The sequence below is a fragment of the Lissotriton helveticus genome, chromosome 5_1 (genome assembly GCF_964261635.1).
Source record: "Lissotriton helveticus chromosome 5_1, aLisHel1.1, whole genome shotgun sequence".
NCBI lineage: Eukaryota > Metazoa > Chordata > Amphibia > Caudata > Salamandridae > Lissotriton > Lissotriton helveticus.
This window is the reverse complement of record NC_136065.1, coordinates 705,966,568-705,991,893: the sequence shown is the minus strand read 5'-3', so window position 1 is coordinate 705,991,893 and position 25,326 is coordinate 705,966,568. Positions and strand designations below refer to the sequence as shown.

Below are 25,326 nucleotides of genomic sequence, written 5' to 3'. Positions count from 1 at the left end.
GTGTCAGGCTGAGAGGCAAAAAATCATCCAGAATATTTAAAAAAGACGGGTGACACGCCGAGTGGGACATGCCCATTTATAATTGAAACCAAAAAAGCATATAACATAAAACAAAAGAGAAGCTTGCGAGGCATGGCGTTGGTGAAGCCAGTATCGCACTAATCAAGCCCAAAAAGCACAAACACTTGAGGGAAGAGCTTGGTTAAAATAAAGCCTGGTAGCCGTGATCCGGGTGCCGCACTCAGTCCAAAATGCAAAACAAGCGATGCGCGCTCTTAGCTGGGGGAGGGCCATTAGCGGCGGAGATCAAAGGAAGGGTGGGAGGGACATTGGCGAGCGAGGGGGTATGCAGCCTGGTGAATTGAAGCGCGCGCTGGCGAAGCGTCACGCTTTAATAGATCACATGCATTGGGAGGAATCCGCTTGGTCAAAAAGTTTGTTTCAACTCCTATACTCTCGTCTATTTATCCATGCGGGATAGAATAGTCGAGACCTAAGTCTATTTATCCCTGCGGGATAGAATAGTCGAGACCTAAGAACATACTAAACACTAAACTGGCTTAGGTAAGGTTTAGCCCTGGGTAAAAATTAAATGAAATTATGCCAGTGTAAACTGAGAAATTTGGAGAATTTCGTGTTATGCTTGTTACAAACAATTTCCAAGATTATGTCATTTAGCATATTTACATGCCATTCATAGTAAAAAAAAAAATACTTTTAACAAACAGGAACAACAGAATTCAAGTTGCTGTTGTTCGCGGTGCTTTAGTTTGCACACTTTTTTTTTATAGCATGAAATGCGTACCTGCATCAAAGATTGATGCAAAGACGCAATGTGACAATGAGGCATGGCTTGTCCAGCCAAAATAGCAGACATGCTTTTTCAAAGCTCTGCCGCTCATCCCTGATAAGCGGTCGTTTCTCCTTCTCTATGCCTGCCATCTCCCCCACTTGCATTGCTCCCGGAATGTCCTGCAAGCCTGCTACAGGCTCCTACTTACATCTTCGTTTGGAGCCCTGGGAGACAGCCGGAGAGCGAGGGCCTTACTGGCTGGTTACGGCCTGGTCCCAGGATGCTGGCCATGCAGGACTTGTGTGCTTCGTAGGAGCCCTAGTAACCCAGATCCAACCCGGAACACCTTCCATGATCCCTGCCGCCCGAGTTGATCCGGAACTGTGATCATGACTGGCGCTTGGCTCCACGTATAGCCTGGATACCTCTGGGGGCCCTGCTGCTGACCTCGTCGTGGGCCGGTAGGACCTGCGCAGTAGGTGCCAGAGGATTCCTCTTCCCCTCCTCCCCCCTCTCCTGTGCCTCTCTCCTCAACTTTAGGCCCTGCTTGCTCTCACCACGCCAATCCAGCATACCTGGTACAGGAGAAACAGCTCTCACCACGCCAATCCAGCGTACCTGGTACAGGAGAAACAGGGCTGCGCGTGGGAAACCAAGCGCAGTCTTCTGCCTCTGAATCTCCCGAGCCTGCCACTTGGGGAGGCTGTCATCAGCCGGTGCCTCTCCAAGGAAACCCTCACTTGGTGTTTTCCCCTGTGGCTGCCGCAGATGACCGGTGGCCATGGGGTGGTTCCAGCAGAGGCCATTGAAGGTACTGGGCTGCCCTGCGAGGGATTCTGATGCCTAAGGCCTCTCGCTGGGGATCAAAGGTATTGTGAGGTGCCCAGCTCACCACCCAGAGGCTCCACCTGCATACACGACACTGGCAGCCCTAACAAATTGACGGTTGATCTATTTGCCGATATCCTCCAGGGCCCTGTGCCTGAGCCACACCCGACCACAGCCTCTGCTAACTGTACAAAATGCTATGACCTGAATGTGTACATTTTGCCACCCACGCTGTATTATCCCCTGGTGTATGCTGCCGCTTGTGAGCTGAACTTGATTGCGTCTTGTAGTTCTTTGGCCACCTGCTCAAGGTCTACTGCCTTGCGGTAATGATCTAGCCACCAAAGTGAATGGCACCACTCTCACTTGTTCACTCCACTTGGACACAAACCCAGAGCAGCAGTGTTCATCATATCTCCCTACTACTGCCATTCAACTTACTTCACTCACGTGAACTGTGCCTCAACATCTCATCCTCTAGCCATCAGGGGCTGCTCGTGGTACACGCCAACATTTGCAGGTGCTGGTAAGCAGGCCCTGGGTGTAATTGCCGACACCTTCACAATCCTATGGATCCACGGCACACAGCTCAATGGGTCGTCCACGCACTGGGAGCCAAGATGTGTCCTCACACCACCCTGCCTCCTTCGGCCAACAAACTGGGGCCCTTGACACACCAGACCAATTTGATCCCACCGCTTCTATTGGCGATAAACTAGACTTAGTGTTGGTAGCAGTTGAAAAGCTGGGGACCTTGCTGGCTTATACTTTCACACCCCAGAGAGTAAAATAGACCACGTGGCATCAGACCTTACACTGTTACATGCTGACCACTGCAAATTAGCAGATAAAGTTAAAGACGTTTGACAACACCTTGCCGAACTTCAGCCTAAAACTCAAGAATTAGACTCCTCGCTACCATCTCTAACTAACCATGTCGGTGCCTTGGAGAACCGCGTTGAGGATGATGAAGGACGTTCGGGTGGCCAGCCTTTGAAGAGGGGATTGAGGGAACGCCATGGTGGCATACATCGAGCTGTGGATGCAGGACCTGTCCCCCCCCCCCCCCCCAGCTGCACGCTCCCAGTTGTTCTCTGTTGAGAGTGTCCATCGAGTTCCATCACCGAGGCTGCCCTTCGGTGCTGGCCCCCGTCCGCTCTTGTATAGGCTCCTGCACTAATGCAACAAGGATTCTATTCTACGGGAAACATGAAAACTCAAGGAAGTAATGGTCTACAACACCTGAATCATGTTTTTGACAAACTATACTGTGGCAGTACAGAAGCAGTGTGCCACCTTCCCAGCGGTCAAGCGACGCATTCGCGACCTGGACATCCGCTACTTGCTCCTTTTAACAGGCGGCTAAGACTGGTTTTCAATGGGAAATCACACTTCTTCGATTCCCCTGACACGGTTGGGGAGTGGCTGGAATCCATGTGGCTTGTGTCTTTGGATACCCCTGCGACTCTAATAAGAGTAGCTGCCATGGGCATTGGTCCTGCTCCGTCGGCTGACCACAACTGAAGAATACTCCTGACCTGGAACAGGTTGTACAAAAGAGGCAACGAGCCCTGCAAATAGCCGCCACACTACAAGAAGCCACACAGACCTCTGATCCTGAAGAAGACTCCGCTATATCTATGAGTGATGACAAATTCTCCGTCACCTGGCCTTCCAGAGTCGAGTCATTTATCCCTCCCGATGTGGCACCACAGACTGCTGATGACGTTATCTGAACTACTACTTGACTGATATGTCTTAACCAATGTTCCGCCTTGTGGCCATCCATATAGGCAATACCAGTTGCTGCTGTTACCCTAACTAATTTACCTTTACAGGAGTTTTGTTAAATGTACCTGCTTTTCGATAGATATGCTGCAGTAATATTCCTGCACCTTACCCAATTCTATTCACAAGACATGGGGAGGCAACTGGCTAGCTCACACGCATTCCTCCTTCTATAAAGGGTATGCAACACTTTGGCTGTCACACTTTCCCTCATAGCTACTCCCCCTGTTAAGCTACATAACCCTCACCAAATATATTGTTTGTCAGTTTGGACAGATACATGGTGTTCCCTCCACTCTTTTGGTATTCACAGTCTCGTTTTGAAAATGTGTTACATTTCTCTCGTTCATATTGCCTTATCGTGCTCTGCTGTCGCCCCACACTCTGCTACACAGCCCATAAGACTCATCAGCCCCTGCAACTGCCAGCGGGTGACAACTACCCGTTATCTTGTCACACACTCTTCCCATCACCCACTTTTATAGAGTTTTTAAGATTACAGACACATTTTCGTGCACTACACTAACTGAATAGTCATTCACAGGCGATGCCGCAAAGACCGTTGCAAAAAAAATAAATGTACTGGTGTGTCATCACAAGTATATCCGCTATGCATGCAGGCCTAGTTATAGTTCAATATTGGATTATGTTCTTAACAAAGAACTTAAACTTAGAACTTACATAACTAGGTGACCTAGGTTACCCATTTCAACTACTGAACAAAGTATTTAATAGTCTGAGTGTTTACACTGGGGCCCTTGCATGAAACCATTCCTACAAAGTCTTCATCTATCAGCACCACTACTTCCCCGTATTCCTTTGCCAGCTATATTAAACCTCCAAACATGCCAATCACACCACAGAACCAGTCACATCTGTGCCACAACAGTTCTGAGAACCACCACCCCTGAAGATATTTGTACCAAAAGAGCCAATGGTGCAAAGATGCAGTCCTTAATTGCTAATCATGATAATGTGCTCAAGAAGCCTATCATCCAACTTTGCCTCCAATTTAGCGATATAGGAGACCCATGACCACACCACAGGAATCTGTGTTATGCTCAGCCACTGCCCATTTAATCAAGTCCTTAATACAAAGGACCACTAAAGGAGCCACTGCTGTTTTCCACCCAACGGCAATCCGACATTTGTATAGTATAAAGGCTGTTTAAAACAGATGAGGGAGCATCTTCTAAAAGCTCATATAAACAGGCAAATTGAACTGTCTAAGTCAGAATAGATGTTAATAGTCTAAAATGGCTCTGAAAGTTCGAGCCAACAAGCATAAGGCAATGGTCTTGAGGACACACCAAAACTAAAAGATTAGACATCCTTCCTGCAAGTCCACATCGCCTCTAATAATATGGATTATCTGTTTTTGATGGCTTCTGTCTTGGGGGAATCAGAAGAGGTGTGTATATGTAACTTTTCCTTCTGAGACCATGCTGAATTGGAGATAGCCTTGAGGTCAGAGAAATCATTAATACATATTTGAGACAAGCTCAGGGGGTGAAAATGGAATTGGGCAAGCTAGAGGAGTGTAGATACAGGTAAGTGAGCACAACTCAAATCAAAATGCGCACAGTATGAACAATAAGTCAATGTCCTGTCAAATACTTACATTAAAAAAGTATTTTTTCTCTAACTCTTCACATGCAAAAGAACGACATTCATGAGCAAGAACGCAATCCCCTTCGGTCAGGGCACTAGTTGTCAGGCAAATCCCAGTCTCATCCTGTTTCTTAAAACTTAGTCAGGGTTATTCCCCATTCACTGCTGGATGTATTCAGGGAATGCTTAGTTGTCATCCGTATGAAGAGCTCCCCTTTGGATCCTGGGGAATTAGTCAAAAGATTTTATGGTGCCACAGCACAGTTAGCAGCGAGTCTGCAGAGGCACCAAAAGTTCAGTTTCAGTCTTACTCGCTCCGAGGTATGGATGCGTTCACCAGTACAGCGAGTGCCCTTTCCGTAGACACTCCAGAGTTCTGACCCTGTTCAGCGGGATGCTCGCAGTACACAAAGCAGCACTTGTCAGGTGCAGAGTATCTCCTTTAAGTAGCGCTGCTGGTTCATTCCAGAGGAAGTGCTCCCGCTCAGCACAAATGAGGTAAGCCACTTCTTCCCCTCATTTGGTATGGGGTGGGGAGGAAGGGGTTGGAGAGGTGGGGGATTCGATCCTCCGGCTCCTGACTGGAGCCCAGCAAGGACGCAACGTCTTCAGCGGCGTCCTTGCGGTCCTCAGGGAATCAGTCAGGTGCAGGTCACAGTGTGCAGGCTTGACCCACAGGTCACAGCCGCAATTGACTTGAACTCTTAGCCACAGTGGTACTGGCAGACCATCCTGGCATACGGGGTTGCTGTGCTATTCACAGTTTTGGGGCAGTGACTTCTGGTGCGATTGCTCTCAGCACAGTGGTCACTCCTCGCATATGGGGTCACCGATAAAGGCGGGCACAAGTCTCAATGCTCCTGGCTCATAAGTTTAACGATGGCCCCCTCTGGCATACGGGGTCACCACAATGAGGCAATGTGGGCCTAGCACTTCCCGCCCTGCACCCCTTGCACTATGGCCCTCTCCTGGCATATGGGGCTTGCCTGACCTTTCCTTTACACAGATGAAGACTCAATTGGTGTACAGCTGTTCTCCTCACACCTTGCTAAGGGATTCCTCTAGGTTGGCTCGCCACTGGACCTCGCTCCCTCCAATGCTCTCCTCACAAGGCAGACTGATCTGGGCAAGAAGAAGGCGCTATGGCACTAGGGTCCAGGGAAGGTGGACTTGACTTTTCTAGGTGATGCCCTCTCACCCAGCAGGGAGACTAGCAGGTCTTGGCCCCTAGTCCTGGTCACAGGCAGAAGTCTTGCAGAGCTTCGCCTTCTCATGCACACAGTCTGGCTGCTTGGCAAACGACAAATTTTGAGATCTCACCGCCCCTTCTTCTGCTCCTTTTCCAGACACCAAATGTAATTTCAGGTCTTTCAGGTTTATGTTGAAGTAACTGCTTCTTTTGAATTGTATATTTATCATTTTCTTCTTTCCTCAGGAGGCAAGATTCAGAAGCGTATTGTCCAGCAACACAGCTCATGTGAGTGACTATAGTTCACACTTGGATGTCAGCCACAGTAACATGTGCATCAAAAGGTTAATCCTAGGCTCCCAGCCCCACTCTTTTGTGGTCTATCACTGAATCAAATAGCAACCTTTTGAAGTGTCAAGGGAGTCCATTCCTCTACCCAGCTCACAGGAATGCAGCAATACACAAATCTTTGCTCTACTCCTCATGTCTTCACCAGACAGGCCTGGACCTCCCTAAATGGAACCCAGGGTCCTTCATGTAATGTACCATTGCAGAAACACGTTCACTCTGTGTACTTTCACAGCACACAGACTCTCGAGTACTGTTACCTCTGTGCAGTGACCAACTAATGACAGACGTTCAGCACACACATTCAGTCTACGCACACTACTAAGTACTGTAGCTTTTCTGTATTATGCCAGGATGTGCTATTCGCAAGCGCACACACCGCCAGCACGCACTCACCATGTGCGCGCTGCAAAACACTTCACCCTTCATGTATTGTACTTTTCGCAAACACACATACACCCAGCACATGCTTTCATTGCGCACACACTTCACAGCACTACATCTCTCATGTAATATATTCCCAACAGGCATACCTACAATCAGTACATATACCAACCATACACTACCTTGTATGTTGCCACCTCTGAGCTCATGCTGCTTAACTCTTGGTGAAGGCAGTAGCCTTCCCCCACTGTGAATGTAGCGCTTTGAGTGCCTCTCCCGGTACGACAAGCCTGCAATCCGTGAGACAGGCCTATGTCATGGCGGACACGCATGATCCATGTTTGCCTATGACAAAAATCAGCATTATGTATCTAGACAACAGTACAGTTGGGCATTCAGGGCAGGATACAGATATCTAACCATGCAGAGGAAGTGTCTGTGCCAACACCAGTTTATGAACAGAGGGAGGGCACACAAGCTTTATGATTCCACACATCAATACGGGTGTTTGCATTAAGCAATCTTAAGCCATGTGTTTCTGTACACCACTGGTAGGGTCTACAGTAGTTCCTTCAAGCAAATGATATCTGTCCATCTACTCCCTGGATCCAGCAATACATCTCACCACAATTGCCATATATTGAATCAAATTATTTGTCCAATGATGGACTGCTTTATCACATAAGCTTACCTGAATGTTTACAATACTAACGCTCTGCGTTCATTTGAGTAGGACCTTTACTGTACACTGAAAACAACCTTAGTAAAATGAAAACATCAAAGAGATAGGCATTATCTTTTGAATACATAACGGGTAAATACCACGAAAGGCAAATGAAGGAGAGCTAATTTAATCTGACTCAGCAGAAACAGAGATCAGGGGCAGTGTGACAGAAATACCAGTTAGCCAGGTCTTGCTGTTTAGTTTAGGTTGCTGGGTAACAGGCCGATGGTTACTTGAGAAGGTGCGACAAAGTTAAATGCATAAGTGGATCTTACAGGTAACAAGGTGCAAGGAGGCCAGGTAGACTACAGGTGTCGCTGATTAGCCAGGTAGCCAGTCATCCAGTCACATGACTAGCCCATTGTTATCTAAGGGAGCTAAAGTATGGAGTGGAAAACATCCCTTATCAATGTTAAAGCCTTTCAGTTGCCAGGATAGCAGCTGAAAAGCCCTTGGAGCTGTGTGCTAAGGGAAACAAGCATTTTCAATGCAATAGGTCTTGCATTTGCGAGCGTTTAAGCTATTGGCATTGTAAATGACAAAGGTTTTTTTTTAATGTGTTTTAAGAGCAACACATATATAAAAGGCATTGTTATTTTTAATGCAGATAGCTCAAACTCTCACAAATTAAAGATCATTTAAATGGTGGCCGCGCTCCTTTCTGTAGACACTGCTCATGTATTCAGGTTACAGTGAGCAGCATCTAAAGAAAGGGGCGCTGACAATATTAAAGTGAAAGTACGTATGGGGCCCTTTCACCCAAAGTGAAAACAAAATAATTAATTTAGAAGGGTTCTGTAGAGCAGCCGCCAAAGTGAAAGCGGCCCGAGCTACTAATTAAATAAATAAGAGCGACTGCTAATGTGAAAGCAGCCCCACTGTAAAATGAATAATTAAATGAGCGTGGACACTAATGTGAAAGCGGACCGCGCCGTAAATTAAATAATTACATAAGCGCGGCCTCTATAGTTAAAATGGACAGCGCTGTAATTTAAATAAATACATTAGTAAAAGGGTGTGGCATGCTGCAATGTCGTGGGTGAACAGGGGAAGATCATTAACCCCTCCCATGCTGATGACGGAACCGCTCCGTCATCAGCCGCGGTCGCGCTGTGCTGATGACGGAGCGGTTCCGTCATGGCCTGCCCAGCTCGATAGAACGCTCATGCGCGGCGCGAATTCCGCGCCTGCGCTGAGCGTTCTATTGAGCGGGGCGGGCCGTGACGGAACCGCTCCGTCACGAGCACAGCTCAACCTACGCTGGTGACGGAGCGGTTCCGTCACCAGCATGCGGCTGCCGCGCGGCCGCCCCACCCCCTTAGCACTGAGGCGGAATAGCCGCCGCAGTGAAGGGGTTAAAGAAAATAGTGCTCAATGACTTATAAAGCAGACGGAGTAACAACACAAGTAAAATGTCCAATCATAGGAGGTTACAAATGCAAACAAGGCGGTACTAAGGAGGGACCAATAAGCCTATTCAGAAATGAAAAGCAATGATTTCGAAAGGACAGTAACAGGAGCCAACTGAAAAGATGGGCATGACGTGGGCGGAGCTTCTATGTCATACCTCAATATAGCATAACTTGCAGAGCAACGCATGCGCTGCTCAGGCACAACCTGAAAAGGAGCCCAAGAACTGAATGTGGCTCCGATATTACAACCAGCCCTTCTGGTTCCACTTGGTGAACTTGGTTTATCTTAGTGGCATGTTTCAAGAGAACCATTTTTTAAGATAAATTGATATGTACTATGGCAATACCAGATTGGTGGCTTTGGACACAGCATTCAGGATAAGCAGATTCTAAGAACTGAACACACTGTGACAGAATTTGAATATTTTGCTGCAACAGAGAAGTATAGTATCCGATGAAAAAGAAGTATGCCAGATGAATATGAATTAACTTACATTTTTTAATGAGTGTTTCTTAGATTCCAGAAATAATTGTGGGTTAAATATCAAGAATAAAAGTTACTTCCCTTTTCCTCCACCCGCACCTCACTCTGTCCTTTAAACACCAGGATAGAATATCACTCTTATCCAGTTAAGGAAGTGCTGCATGACTAAAGATGGTAATACAATAAAGCAAACAATTACTGGCAATACCAGCGGATTTGTTCATGGTAAATCAGTGCAATGTTTATTTTGCAAGCGTATGCCATAAAAATCAAAAATGGGAAAAAACATTTACAAAACGAGGCAACCATATACTGGCAAAATCTACCATTGGCGTTGAATGGCTGTTACCAGACGACAGAGTTTAAAAATAGAGTGATTACTTAAAAAGAAATAAAGAATGGAAAGAAAAAACCTGTTGCCAAGGTAAAATATTGGCCATCCAGGTGAAGTGCACTTATTTTCAGGCAGGTGTTCCCATGATTAGACAAAATGACATCACTCACAGTTCAAGAGAGGTAACAGATGATTTGGGCGGCACCATTGAACTCTACTGTATGCAGTGGTGGGTGGAAGAAAAACATGAATGACAGCTGAAAAGATGGATAAAGAGGGCTAACTCGAAATGCGCCTTGGCAGGACAAACACAGGAATAGGAAGAACAGCCATTGAAAACAAAGAAGGGAGGGGAGATAGGTAGAGACGACATCCAATTCTACGCAAGAAGCCACATTATGCATTGCTTTCTTCACGGCAAAAGCGGCTAGTAGACAAGATCTAAACACTCCCATAACTGCCAGAGAAATACATGGAGATTGATATCAAAGTAAATTTGATGACTCTGCCATCAGAAGGGTAACCTCGTTCAGCTTATTTCAGAGGAAACACAGCAATACCTTTTTTCCATTAAGGCAACTTTGTCATTCTTAACAGTTGCTCAATGGTACAACCGAGGGGGTGCTGCCTCAAGAATGCTAAATGTGACACCACCATCTGGTGTTTATGCAGTTGAGAAAAAAACCTACAAGCTCACATTGGACAGTGTCATTTAAATCCAGGAGGCAGGCCAAAAAGTGGTAAAAATTTGATATTTGAGTGTGCTTGTTTCAGCGCTAGTCCCCAGACGGAGATGAACTGGTAACTAACTGCCCATGGATTTTTTTTTTTTTTTTTAAAGGAATCTCGATTTTTTGGGGGACATTACTTCCCATTTTCACAATGAAAGTCAGGCTCAAAACTCAAACATTTCAGATGCTAGATGTACCACGGTGCCTTTTGATCCCAAGGTTTACCAGCAGGGTCTCTATGACCCTGATAAAATGTGCACCATATTAAGCAAACGAAAAAAGAATATTCTGCAACCAACTAAAATTATATCTATTGACCATGTGCAGCTTCTGAATTCATACAGGACTTTCACTGAAAGCAAATGCCAATTTCTGTGTCAATCCAAACTGAACCAAATTACATGATTCCAATATATTTTCTCTAGCTTTGCTCGAGTGACTGTAATACTGAATTTGTAGCCATTTTCAGCTTGTTCTTTCGCAAAGATAACATCATAAAATGCTAAAAAATCTATACATGAGTACATTCAGAGAGGATTGGGTTGCATGCTTTGGCTAGCAAAGCGTTGTTAAAATTTCAATTTCAATGCTTCTTGCAATGTATCCCTCTTTTAACGTGAGCTTAACAACGTGCACATTACGTTTTTAAATGCATAACTAAGCAAATATTTAAACTGATTCTAACTGGGGTTCAGTAATGGTGACAAATAAAAACCAAGTAACAAATTCTCAACTAAGCCACCACTTGGAACAACAGTTGCAAACTAATTATAACATGTATAAAAAGTATACTGTCCACAAGCTAACGTTTTATGATTTCTAAGACTTTTTAAAAAACATCTTTTTAGGTCTAGTGAAATAGAAAGTCATAATCATTTAACGTGTGCAACGTGCACTGAGTATATCAATGACAATATACAAATATGCTCAAGGATACCTCAGGTCTGTAAACAATCCTAGCAATGCACATCAACCTCCATCAATTTGATGCAGCAATAAACCAAGATCTAATAAATCCCAGTCCTATCCAAAACTCAAAACATCACTCACTCAGCTAGTGAGAGTTGTGTAAATGAATGAACACTTCAGGGCACATGTTTGACAGAGATTTCACGTATCATCTGCTTTGTGCATCTTTTCCCTCCAATAACGACTATCCCCGTCCAACGCTCCGTCAACCGCAACTTAACCATTCCCATGGAGGCCTGCAAGTGGGTAGATTCAAGAGCCCCTGAAACCTTGCTGGCCAATCAGCGGGAAACACAGTCAGCTTGTAATCGCCCCTCGCACTTTTTAATTAGGCCCTCTTCTACCACGGCCAAGTTTGTTGCCTTAACCAGCTATGCGTAGATTAGCAAAAGTCATACTAAGAACAGCATGCGTATGTTTCATTTTAATCCTACTACGTTGGCCAATCTTCCTATACGCAGCCTCCCAGCCATAATTCATACGTGTAAGAGTCCATAATATTCTGTCTCATGATGAGGTTATATTGAAGCAAATCCAGAGAGGGCATATCCTGCAACAGTCACTTCTCCCACTTATTCTCCACAACAAACCATGTAACCGCATGACGTAGCTGGGACCCAAACACACGGGGCAAATTTAAAGTGTCTACTTTCAAACTGCTTCGCTAGTCAGTCTGGACCAGGGCCTGGTCCGTTTCCTTAAGCAATCATGTATTCTGGTACAGTAGCAGAAATGATTTCTTAAATATTATGAAATGCAAGGAAAACCCATACCTTCCAGTCTTTGAATTTTTGCCTTCACAGAAATCACAGTTTCAAAAGGAGATACTCTCAGCTCAAAGCATGTTCCTGTGAGAGTTTCAATAAAAAGCTCCATAGTTTCATAAAAAGGAAGTTTGTAGTGAAATGTTCCAATGTTATCTTCGTTGAAGTAAGGTGGTTCTTTCTTATTATCCATTGCACAGTATTTATAAATTCTTCCTTGGATACATTAACATGTGCATCGTAGTTTCATCTGGATCAGTTACAAGAGCAAATGGCAACGTGCCTTTCATATTTCAAGGGGAGACCTAAAACAATAAAAAAAGATAACATGATCAAGACACTTAAATAATTTATCATCAACTACAAACACCTCACATATGTATAAAAATAAGTGTGGCCCAATAACATGTTATTTTATTTAGAGCAACTGAACTCAATAAGCACATAGTCAGACATAAGTATAGTGCAAACGCCAAATTCCACGTTATTGCCACCGTACAGCAAAAAAATATAGTAAAAACACTGTTCACTGCCTAAAGATTTCATGTTACAGGTACTTTACATAGAAAAAAACAAACCTGCTGATAGCCACAAGGCTTTTTCAGTGACTTTATTTTGCTACACATATTCGGGTTTTGGTTACATACCGATTATTAAAACCAAAACGCCATGACATACATCATACATTCAGATGAATAGAGTTTAATGAAGTATTACTGTCCACTGAAGCAGGCTATGCCTCGTGCTCGGTGCCCCCTCAACAGTTTAGCAGCCCTAGCTAAAAACAATGTAGTTTTCCGGGTGGATAAATACAGGGAGGCATGAAGTTCGAAGAAACGAGGAGCCGTTAGAAAATGCACTCTTTTCACAGAGTTCAGTTGTGAACGAAGGAGCTGCTGTGATGATAAAACACTCTTAATCACAGCTTCCCTCTTCTCACCAAGCCAGAATGAAACCGAATTGGCACCCGATGAACACTAAGGCCTGGTCCACGAGTGAGATGCCTAACTGACCTTACTGTGGCCAAAATATCCCTTAATGTTCCAGTTTTCTAACATAAAACAAATTCACAATTAAGTAGGCATAATACTTTTATTTGATTTCATTAAAAATCATAAAAAGGGTATGCAAGCCACCATATTACATTGTTAATTAGTTTGGGAATTTTTGACAATGAAAAAAATGAGTACGTGACACAATCAAGTACTTGAACAGTCGTCGATAGTTAGATTTAAAAATTGTCAGATTGTACAATAAAATATTATTATAAAAATGTACGAACAATAAAAATAAGAGATAGCGGTGCTATTTGAAGATTAGGCAGGCCGTTCCGTTCTGGACTGCTCCAGTTAGTTTGTTTGTATTTTTTTTGTCCAGTTCTTTTGCCACCGTTTTCCAGAAAGTTATAGCTCTACAAGATAGTTGAATTGACAAGCCTCGGAGACATTGTATGACTGCCCCTCTACATGTCCTCGTTTGTACCTTCCTCAGTAACTCCCGGAGCAGTGTTTTCTGATTTCTAGTAGTGAGGGGCAAATGCATAGAAGGTGTAGCAGTGATTCTTCTCCTTGTCCGCAGAGTCGGCATTCTTTGGTCGGCCAACTACATTTTCATTTCGGAGTTAAGTCTTTCATAGGGAAAGAGCGCAGAAGCGTCAGGTAGTGCTTTTTGTGCTATGAAAAGTGTTTGGATAAGTATGCTTGGGGCTTCAATGACCAATACGATTTTATCACTCCCCATGCGTGACTTTTCCTGGCGAAGGTAGTTTTGTCCATTAGTAACGACACCCGTTTAATTGCGTTATTCGCTGCAGTTTTTAATTCGGAGTATGTGGGGATTGTGTGCCATGCCTCCTCGAGCTGTAAGGCCAGGAGGGATTAAGTACTGCCTGAAGGGCCCATATTGAAGGGGCCAGAAGAACAATGACTTTGTGGATGTATGTTCACAACATACATGTCGAGATCCCGCTCTAAACTTTAGTAGCCCCGACTGCACAAGGTTAGATTTTAGTCAGGGACAGATGAAAGAAAAATGTTCAACCATTGGCTTCAATAATTTTCAATTCTATTGAGGACCCGGAGATGAAAATTGTGCTTCTGTTTCTTTACTGTAAAACTCACAGCAGCCAATAAAAACACAGTAAACAACAAATGACACCCCCCAGAAGTCCACCAACCAATCAGAAGCTACCCAGCCAATATTGTAGACAACCCACCAACTCCTCCTCTTTCTTTACAAGTCAACAATCTACACAGCTTATCGACGAATTCTAACATTCGAATAAGTCCAACACAGCAGATGATCCGCTAACCCCGCGAACATGCTCCAACAACGGACAATAATGGGATAGCCACTGCAGAAACCTAGATACATCGACACAGTCATCGCTCATTGACTGAAAACCTCGAACCTTCAGCCCTGAATAATCTGAACGCTGCTTCTGATCTGAACCTGTCAAGAAAAAAAGAAAGGAGTAAACTCCACCCACTATACAAATTAACTTCATAGGGAGGGCACAAAATCATCAACAAGAGAACCTCATGCAATGATAAACCAATCAATGGTCCGGGAAGATAATTCTCATCTCTGTGTTCTTAATAGAATAGAAAATTAATGACGTGAATGCTTGAAAAATGTTCCTTCTATGTCAGCAACGGGGGTTAAAATTATGCTTGTTTAAAGCTGATCAACCACTACAGATGCAACACTTACAATAGGTTTATAATTTTAAAAAATGTAGAGTCTGAAGATCAATTAGCCGCTCTCATATTGTCCTCCAAATGAGACTCCAACACAAATGACCTGGATGTCATAGCTCCCCGTACTGAATGTGCACCAAACAGACACATCCTCCCCAGGTTCCACAAGCAACCATTTAACCCAACGTCTGAAAGCGGCAGAGGCCACCGGACCAAAGGGTTTCTGTAAACCAATGAACAATTACCCAGAAAGATCACGTGTGATCGACCAGTTTTCTAGCTTGTTATCTTTTGGGCATTGAATAGCAGACAACTGTGGATTGTCAGGAAAACTGGGCTAGAAAATACATTTACAAAACGTTTTTGTGGTCCTGGAAAGCTGGAAAGAAACTCCTTCCGGAGTAAACACTCTACCTGCAAGTTGAGCTCTCTGATGTCCGAGACTATTTGGCCTGAGATGACACACAGATGGGTAACCAGTTTGGCCAATAACTGCTTACACATTAAAATGGAGTTCTCAAGCCTGCCCTGTATGAATATAAGCAACAAATTGATATCCCAAAGCAGGGAGTAACAGGGTGTCGGGTTTCAATACTTGAATGTCCTGCATAATTCTGCAGACTAGAGGTTGCTCTCCGATGGGTTTACTGCCCAGGGGGACATGGCTGGCAGAAAAGACTGAACGAAAATTGTAAACAGAACAATAAGCCTTACCATCCTTGGTGAGAGAAGACAAGAATTTTGCTACCTTGGATAAGTATGCCCCCACGGGATGATTAAAAACCTTGTTGCTCACACCACCCATCGACACCATGTCGAAGCATATCGCTTATGGGTGCTGGAAGACCAAGACTGGGTGAAAAACAACTCAGCCTGCTTTGAACGCCTGTGAGGCCTCAACGTCTCCTGAAAGATGACACGTCATGAGGCAAAGAGTCCCCTGCACAAATAGCGGGTGTGGATTGCCCAAGGTTTCAGTCAGAAGTTCCTGCATTGGAGGGAGCTACACTGTAAGACTGCATGAAAGATCCATTAGAGTTGGGAACCAGGACAGAGGTCTCCAGAGTTGCCACTCAAAAAATCATTAGAATGGGGGGGGGGACATACACTAACCCCTTGAAGGATGGCATTTGTTGCCAAGGCCAGAGGATCAGGCATCCAACTGAAGAACTAGGGAAGCTAGGTGTTCAGATGGGGCGCAAATAAGTCCTTCTGGAAAGGACCCCATAGCTGTTGAAACCACTGAAAGATTGGGGGGTTGAGGGGGCGCAGGGGGGAAATAACCTCCAATCTCTGGAATCTTGCACAGATCTGGAATTCCAAACTGCAATTGTGTTGGAACAATCTAGCAGATCTTCTGCAATAACTGAGTTCTTGTGTTGCAGATAAAAATGTCAAAAAATCCTTGCCATTCTCCAAGATCACGTGAGATCTGAGACCCCTAGATGTGTCAAAATTGTGAACCGTTGATATGTTGTCCATTCTCAGAAGGATGCAAAAAAATCCATCAGGAGTTCCAGACAATTGATATGAAGCTTAAGAGCGACCCACAGCGGGCTCTCCAGCCTCCCCTTCTCGCATCTGACTCACTCTGACTATGTCCGTTTAAGAACTAAAAATCGCCCCACCATTCCAGGCCTCCATGTGACTCACCCACCAATCCATCTCCATCCTGGTTTCCAGGGACAGAGCAACTAAGTCCGAATAGGACAGGCCCTTTCGGAGGTGATGTATTTTGAGCCGGATAATAATGAAGGGGACCTGAAAAACAGCTTGAATGGAGGATGCAAGCAATCCCACTATCCATGACACTTGCCTCAAACACACCTTTTCCCACGATAAGAGGAAATGTAATTCCCTTTTGTAGTACTTGATCTTATAAAAGAGGGCAACAATAACTGAGCAGACTCAGAAACTATCTGAATTCTATTGCAAAGCAATCAACCAGGATTTCTCTAGGTTTAGAAGGAAATCCAATTGTCAGAGAAGGGATATGGTCATGTTCAAGTATGACAGGAGGACATCTTTCTCCTGCGCGATAATAATTAAGTTATCTAGGTAAATTATGAGGTGCATCCATAGAGCACGTGAGAATTCCACCACAGGTTTCATCAGCTGGGTGAAATACCAAAGGGCAGAAGACAGACCGAAGGGTAGAGAAAAATAGTCGAACCAAGAGTTCTGCAATTGGAACTGGGGATAACAGCTGTAGGGAAGAATAATCGGAACCATGATGTAGGCGTTCTTCATGTACAGCCGGACCATCCAGTAGCCTTCTCTGAGGAGGTCTCTGAGTAAGTGAATGCCCACCATCTTGAAATGGCGATAACAAACCCAGATGCTGAAGTCCCTGGGATGGAGAACCAACCGGTGACCCTCCCACCCTGCTTGGGACCTAACAAGATGGTACTACAAAACCCTCTCGTACGGTGAGAAGCGAGGGAGATGGCTCCTTTGGCTAACTTACTTTGAATCTTCTGGTCGATGACCGATTGATCTGGAAGAGAAAAAGACAGAGGATGAAGGGGCACCATACAGGATGGGCTCCCATAATACTCTGATAGCCTTGGACAGTCTGAAGGTCCCAGGCATCTTGAGTTATCTGAGCTTACTTATGAAGAAACAGATGAATCGGACACCCGCCCCCCAAAAAGTACCCAGAGAGGGAGAAATCAGGTTCACCTATAATAGACAGCTGCGCTCCTCCTTGCCTTCAGCTCAGAACCCGTTCCTATCATGCCTGACTCTGCAGACCGGGAAGGATAGAAGGTGTTGCCAATGCTGTAATCTTGCGAGGAGGAGCTCTGAGAATCCTAAAACCGACACTGGAGATCTACGATGAAGGCATGGCCAGGAGAATAACCTTGAAAAAGCATGGCCCTGGCAAAAAGGTTGGAGTGGAATACCCTTTTGAGGGAGGATTGGGCATTTACTTGGGCTGTAAATGTGTTGACAAAATTTGCCCATGCCTTTATTAAAAGGATCACAAAAACGGAGGCCGTTCGCTATGGGGTCCGCTTCTGCGGAGGCTAATTCAAAAAGATTTGTTTCTAGAAACATCCGTATTGCCTTCCTGCTGTCTGTAGATATGGCACAGTTAGCATAGCCCACCTGGCAAATGGCACGCTCGGCCCAACCCGCTAAGATTTCGGCATCTATGGGGCTACCTGTGTCTATATCGTCAACAGCCACATCAAAGGATCTTTGCTAGCAGTCTGTTAACATCCAGCAGGCAAGACTGCCAGACTTTATCCATGCCTTTTTAGTGTCCTTAGAGAACTTTTTCAGAAAGATACTCATATTGTTAACCACTTTCGGAGTGTCTGACACTTTGTACTCCAAAGTCAGAGGGTGCATTCTGTCCTGAGCCTAGACCGAACCTCCTTTTCAAATCTTTTACGTGGGTGGGTATGCAGGTCAGCAGCGACTTCCTTCCACTGGGTCCAGTCACTAGATCTGGGGTGAACAATGTCCTCGGGTCAAAGTCAAGGAGATCAGACGGGAACCAATTCTGGGAAGGGGTGGTATGGTTAGAACAGGGCTGCCATGGTGGGGTGTGGCAGGGTCAGTTTGGGTGTCCTCGTCCTAAGGGAGAGGACTAGAGGGAGGAGAAGATGGAGATCGGAGCCAGCAGGGGTGCTGTAAATGTAGTCCATCAAAAACGGATTTGGGGAGACGGGCAAAAGCGTCTAAGTAGGGAAGTTTAGCACCTTGAGCCTCATGGAGAGGTTCCTTGGAGGGGCATGGAAGAGGAGTTCCTTGGAGATGTGGTAGAATAGGAGTGCGTGGAATGGGGATGCACTCTGCAATCATGTGCAGTTGGCAAGTGAAGGGTTGTAGGACCAGAGCCTTTTCACGTACAGTGTTGAACTGATGAATCTAATACTTCAGTTAATTCTTTCCCCTGTCTGAGGTACTTTGCCTTATAAGGCTCAATTGGGGTCAAAGACCTCGGTTTATCCATAACCGAGAGTAAAATACATCCAAAAGGTATAGGGGGAGAGGAGAAGGGTTGTACCAGGTACAATCAGGAGGGTAGCGAGGAACCCAATACGGTGGATTGTCCGAGGTCAGCACCTCATCATGCCAACCGTGGTTTACAAAAATACGGTATTATCACCTTAGTCGTAATAATAAGATGACTGTAAAGTCTGTAATCGTGTTGGGAAAACAGAACCATGCCAAAAGAAACAGGAAAACTGCCCAAGGATCAGTAGAAGATGAAAGGAAGGGAAGGGGGAACAGGTCCCGTCAAGGCCTGGAAGATTCGACAGGCTCACCGATCTAATTGTCCTTGCAGCAGCCATGTCGCCAATTATCTGCACTAGGTCTCAGGGATAAAAAACGTTGCCACAGGTTCGGCCCAGATAAAAGGCTAACAGTGTGCTGACAACAGGGCAGCTCCGACCTCACAGAGCAGTCTCCCACACCCAAAAGAAGCCACAGGGGGGCGGAAATAAGGTCGTAAGGAGGAAAGACTAAAGAGATCGGGCGGCCCTCTAAAGGGGGTTAGGGGAGGAAATCGGGAGGAATGCTGAACGCGCTACAGAACCCTTCACAATGCGCCAAATTGCAAAGGCAAGAAGAATAACATTTACAACATATGTATACATTTATTAGAACAAGAAACACTTATCTGTTGCAGCAGCAGCAGCAAAGAAATAGGCAGAGTCCTCGTGGTTTGTCTATAATATAGGTGTGGGTGACCTCTGATTAGTTGATGGACTTCTGGAAAATGTAGTTTTGTGTTTACTGTATTTTTATCGGCTGCTGTGAGTTTTGTAATAAAGCAAAAGCAGCATAATGAGACACTGGTCCTGACATAGAATTGATTTACATGCAAGAGATTTTGGGAAAGTGCTTGCAGGTGTTATCTATTGCAGTGTCAGTAATTCTGCATACAATTGAGTTTTGTATAACTTCAGTCTAAGTATGAGAATTTTTTAACACACATGCGGAGAGGCAACGTTATATTCACAATCCCTAGCTAAAGTGCCACACAATTTTGAAAGTAAGGACGGCAGGAGTGATGGACGTTCACGCAGTTGTTATGAAGAAAATACTTTTATTCATTTCAGTGCATCCACAGCCAACGCGTTTCGCCCAAACACGGGCTTCTTCAGGGCTTTGTAATCACAAGTGTACATAAGACCTTTGTAGTCAGGTTTTACAGGACAAATCCTCCTGTGTGCAGTGTACCATCTGATTAACTTTCTTTTTTTGGACAGCGAGGCCTTTTGCAGCCTTGGGTACAGAGTTCCAGTGTATGAGAATCTTTCATCAATTTCTATGCAGGAGTTATTGCTTGGAGTGCCAATTAAAGCACTAGCGGTACCCTCGCCATTTCCGACGGTCCGACGCGTACCTCGACCCGATTTCAAGTATGGGAGCCTAAGTATGAGAATTGTTGCTTTAAAAAACATAACATGTTAGTGCTCTATGCCACACAGAACTTGACATTTTAAAGAACTGATGTTGATTTTATAGATCATAGCGAATTATTTCAAACGTACTAGCGAAAAATGTTTTCTTTACAAAAATGCTCTGCAATGTAAATGTTTTTAAGAACAAATCCATTCATATATACTGAACATCTATGTAATTGTAAAGATACTGAATAACATTGTAATAAATAACTACGTATGCAGTTAGCCAAACACTAAAAAGATATGTAACCCAGAAGACAGTTTTAAAGTAATATTTCAAGTCATAGCTTGTGTTGGTGATTAAACGTTAAGATTAGTACATCACAAGCATGGTTAATCTCCTGTAATTTCCTAAGGATGGCACCAATTGCTTTTTGACCATCACCTGCATTATTTATTCAAAAAAACACTATCACCAATCTTTTCACAAACGCCCACAGCTGGCACCTCAAAATGACCAAAAGTAGAGTAACAAAATACCTATAAAATTCCTATGCTCTCCTGTACAATGACCTTGAAAACGTAATGGTCAAGGGATCATAACATCAACAAAATATTTGTCTGCACTTTAAAAGGTGGGTCCTGCCATTCCATGACAGCCTTCCCAACTACCAGATGGATATGTATGCCCGCTTGACAATGTCAATCAAAACAGAGCCTGTACACTGAACAGAGAGGAGCTCAAGATTTGTAACAGTTGATGATTCACTGCGGTTTATGTCACTTTATAGTAAAGTTGACTCCCCAGTGAACGTATTTCAATATATTCAGCAAGCTTTACAACAATAAACAAGCAATGGCAAACCCAGTAAGTCTGGCGGTGACTGACCGTGTTATTTATGGCTTCGCCAATGTTTTTGTGATGTTTTACGTAAATATTTTAATTACTAAAAAAAATAATAAAAGAGAGAGAAACTTTTTTTCAAAAAAGCCCATTGACCCACCATTCCCTGGAAATGAATGGGACTGCTTTCTCTGTATGTGACAACACTATGCTTGGGCATGATGGAATTACCCACACAAACAGTAACCAGAAGCTGAAGTGGGCTCACTCGCGGCACCATGCGGTGTGTTCTGGTGAGAGGAAGTAAAATGTAAATCACACTATGGCAAACCAATGATGAATAGTTTTTGTCTGAAAGACACTATAGGTAATTAACTTTACATGTTTTTTTTTGTAAAATCCAAAAGGTATTGCCTAATGTCAGAGCTAAAAAAAACCTCACATTTCGTAGACATGTAAATATATTTAGGATGGCAATCATGAAAATTCAAACTTCTGCAAAAAAAGTGTAATAATCAAATGCAGCTTTCAAAGCAAACTCAACGATGAGTTAACAGCCAGTGCATCATTCATCATCCGACTTTCAGAGACACAAAACGTGCCAATTTTTTTTTTTTTATTGTTACAGAAATTATGTTCGAGTTGCATAGCATTGCATGTGCACAGGGTGTTGCTAGCACTGGTGTGACCACGAAACAGTTAAGTCCTTGTCAGTTTTGATGGTCATACATGTTTGGTCGTGTCTTACCTTATGACTTATGTGGGAAACGTCAGGTGCAGGAACACAGGGGTTATAGAGAGCAAGTGAAGGTAAGGAAGGGAAGGGAAGGGAAGAATGATGTGGTGGCGGAAATGGGACACTGCCACTACAAAAACATTCACTTTTTTTACTGTTATGTGGTGTACTGATGAACTAGCGAGGTTGTTGGGTTTGATCTTGACGGGCTGTATTGCCTCTTGTATTTTTGTCCCATTGGCCGACGCTACTTAAGGTAGACCCTGGTATATGGGCTATCTTTGTCAAATCAACAATTTTCATTGGACAGTGCCGTGCCAAATCTAAAAAACGCTCTATTCATGCGGATTGTTTGACTCTTTTACCAAGGTAGTATTTATTCTAGAACGGCAATTTAGCATTTGGTTTACTTTTTTCTCTCCTAAAGAACTGGCTATGTACCCTGTATAATAAGCTTTATGGGTGTGCACAAATTCCCAGAGCGTTCCAGCCCTAGAGCAACCACTTCCCACCTGCTTCCAGTCTACGTTAATTGCTTTGGGCACAGGGTGGAGATGTATTAAATGGCTGGCATATATTACTTTGGAAAGCTTGGCAGAGGAGCTCTGTTTCACTCACAATGCAATATCTTGAAAACGGATGATAGTTCTTGGACGCAGAACAACTTTCTGCTACAGAGGTAAGTAGAGATAGAAGGGTTAGAACTTGAAAAGCCGTCAGTGTGCGGACTTGCTGGAATTCTATCAGGGCCTACTGTTGAACCATATCTGCTCCATGTGTACAATTGTCATCACTGGTTTCTCCTTACTAGATTTCGGTTTAACCAATTTCATTTGTTGCTGGTTCATCCCAAACCAAGCACTTGGCACATGAAGCTGAGGCCCAGCACTTGTAATAACTTTTCTGTCCAGGATCTAATACTTTAAAGTATTTTTTCTGTGTTTTTTTTTTTTTAAGGTCCACGTAAGGCAACTTTATTACCATTGCTGAAGCATTTGAATTTTGTCCAGGTTAAGCCAGCTCTTATGTACCTTCAGGTACTTTCGGGTGAGCATACAACGTATGCTGTTATACTGGACATTCATTGATCTGTTCATATAAAAAAATGGCATCCCCAGGAATACCTTTCAGCTCATTTTTCATTGTCTATAAAACAAGAGTTTATGCAATTCCGTTTTGGCATGTGGGAAACTAAAGTTCTTATCCCTAAATGAAAAATACTGTTTCAAAGCCAAGAATGTTGATTGTGTCAATATAAGCAAGAATCCCTAACACACATTTTTTGAGTGAGCCCCAAATGTATGACCAAAAGGAAAAACATCTGAAAGCAATTTTTATAAAATTGAAAACCTCTTCCTGCAGTCAAGCAGTAACCAACTGGTTAGGAGGTTCCCCAATCCCCCTTAATTAACTAGTTGTTTTATATGTAAAGGAACTCCAACGGAGGTCCACAAAAATGCATCAATACAGTAAAAAAAGACATTTTAAATACAATACAAAAAATATTTCCCTTTTTTCCTAAAATACAATGATAAATTAAAAAATGAGAGAGAAGGGTAAATATACTTTTTATACAGCGCAAACTTCTTCAATATCAGACCATTAGACATCAAAAACTGATAGCAAGATTTTAAATATTTCCTAATAAATAGCAAGAAATGTTTTACAAATTGGAATATCCTAAAACAGACCATTTCATTTGGTGGGGATAAAACAAATATTCGGGCCTCCTTTGCGGAAAGAATATTACATTTAATAGATGATGGACCTAAAAACATACGCCTTGCCCTTTGTAATTCCGGACACTCAAATAAAACATGATTAAGATCCTGGAGTTGAATATGACAATTCACAAATTCTCTCCTCTCTCTGAATTTTATCCCAAATGCCAGTAACATCTCTTAAGGGCAACAGATTAATTCTCAAAAGAAGCATCAGTCTTCTAATCCCATGTGGATGATTCCAAATTAGATAATATTGTGGCCTTTTCCCCAAGGCACTCCCACAGACCAACTCATTTTGGGACTTAGATTTACTTAAAGCTGTATCTCTTGCCATACTGATAGAGCTTACAGACCTCTTTTAGAGTAATTTCAGTGCCGACTTTGGCATAAGTAAATTACTATTTAAAGTGAGCCCAAATAGTTCATTTGCGTGAGCAAATGATCTAAGAAATGCTTACTGATCCTTTTCCGTTCTAGAAATTAAAACCGCATCATCTGCGTATAAAAGTACAGGAATACCCCGCCGACCAACTCTAGGGCAATCTGATTGTACCTCCTGTAGTGCAGCATCTAAATCATTAATATAAAAATTAAAAAGAAATGGAGCTAGGATGCAACCCTGGCGCACTCCCTTTTTGATGTTAAAATTACCAGTGGTTTCCCCATTTGTTGTATACCTAACATTTGCACTGGTGTTACTGTGCAAGTCCACCAGAAAATCCACAATCGCTGTGTCAACACCTTTTTCCCGCATGGTCTGCCATAGCCTACCCCTGTTAACACAGTCGAAGGCTGATGACAGATCCATGAAGGCGAGGTGAACAGCTCCCTTCTGCACGACAGTATATTTGCTCAGTATGAGGAAGAGATTGAGGCACTGGGTTATGGTGGAACGGCCACTACAAAAGCCATATTGGGAAATGGATATAATATAATTGTCAGACGTCAAACTTGATATTCGTTGCAGTAAGATCCTCCCATGATCTTAACCATTGAATCTATTAGTGAGATCGGGCGATAACAGAGGGGACAACCCTTGTCTCCTTTCTTAAACACAGGGACAATTGTTGATAAACCCCAGGACAAGGGACAACCCACTGTAGCAGCTGCATTAAATACCGCTACCAAGATGGGTGCCCAAAAGCCAGGGTCTGATTTATAAAGATCCGGTGGATTTCCATCAGGTCCCGGGGCCTTCCTAGCTGTAAGTCCTTCTATGGCATCCGTGACCTCACTTTTATCAAATTTAATTATACTTCCCCTAGCATAAGGTAAAACATCAACTATTACAGTGTCCGCTGAATGATACAGTCTTTTAAAATGAGATTCCCACTCCTCCCTTGTTATGCAGCACTCTATTCCATCACCCGGATCTTCCGCCAGGAACGGTCTTTTAACTAGCGCCCAGAATTTAGTGCTACAATTTAAGGTGGAGGGGTCAAGTATTTCATCCCAAGCCTCTTTTCTTAAAAACTCCTTACGGGAAGCAATAACAGACTTGTATTCTTTCCGACACATTTTTACACCCTCCAGATTTCTCGGGGTAACTGACAGGGCAGTTCTGAGAATACGTGCAGCTTTAGAGCAATCGTGATTAA

General features: G+C 43.7%; 1 protein-coding gene across 1 annotated transcript in view; it reads right to left on the bottom strand.

The window, feature by feature from the left end:
- Positions 1–25,326, bottom strand: part of ZFAND4 (zinc finger AN1-type containing 4) — a 371,796-nt gene that overhangs the window by 328,452 nt on the left and 18,018 nt on the right. The window contains exon 2 of the mRNA XM_078643109.1: positions 12,369–12,664. Within this exon, the coding sequence (XP_078499235.1) occupies positions 12,369–12,552 (184 nt within the window). The 5' untranslated portion in view covers positions 12,553–12,664. The remainder of the gene's footprint in view (positions 1–12,368; positions 12,665–25,326) is intronic.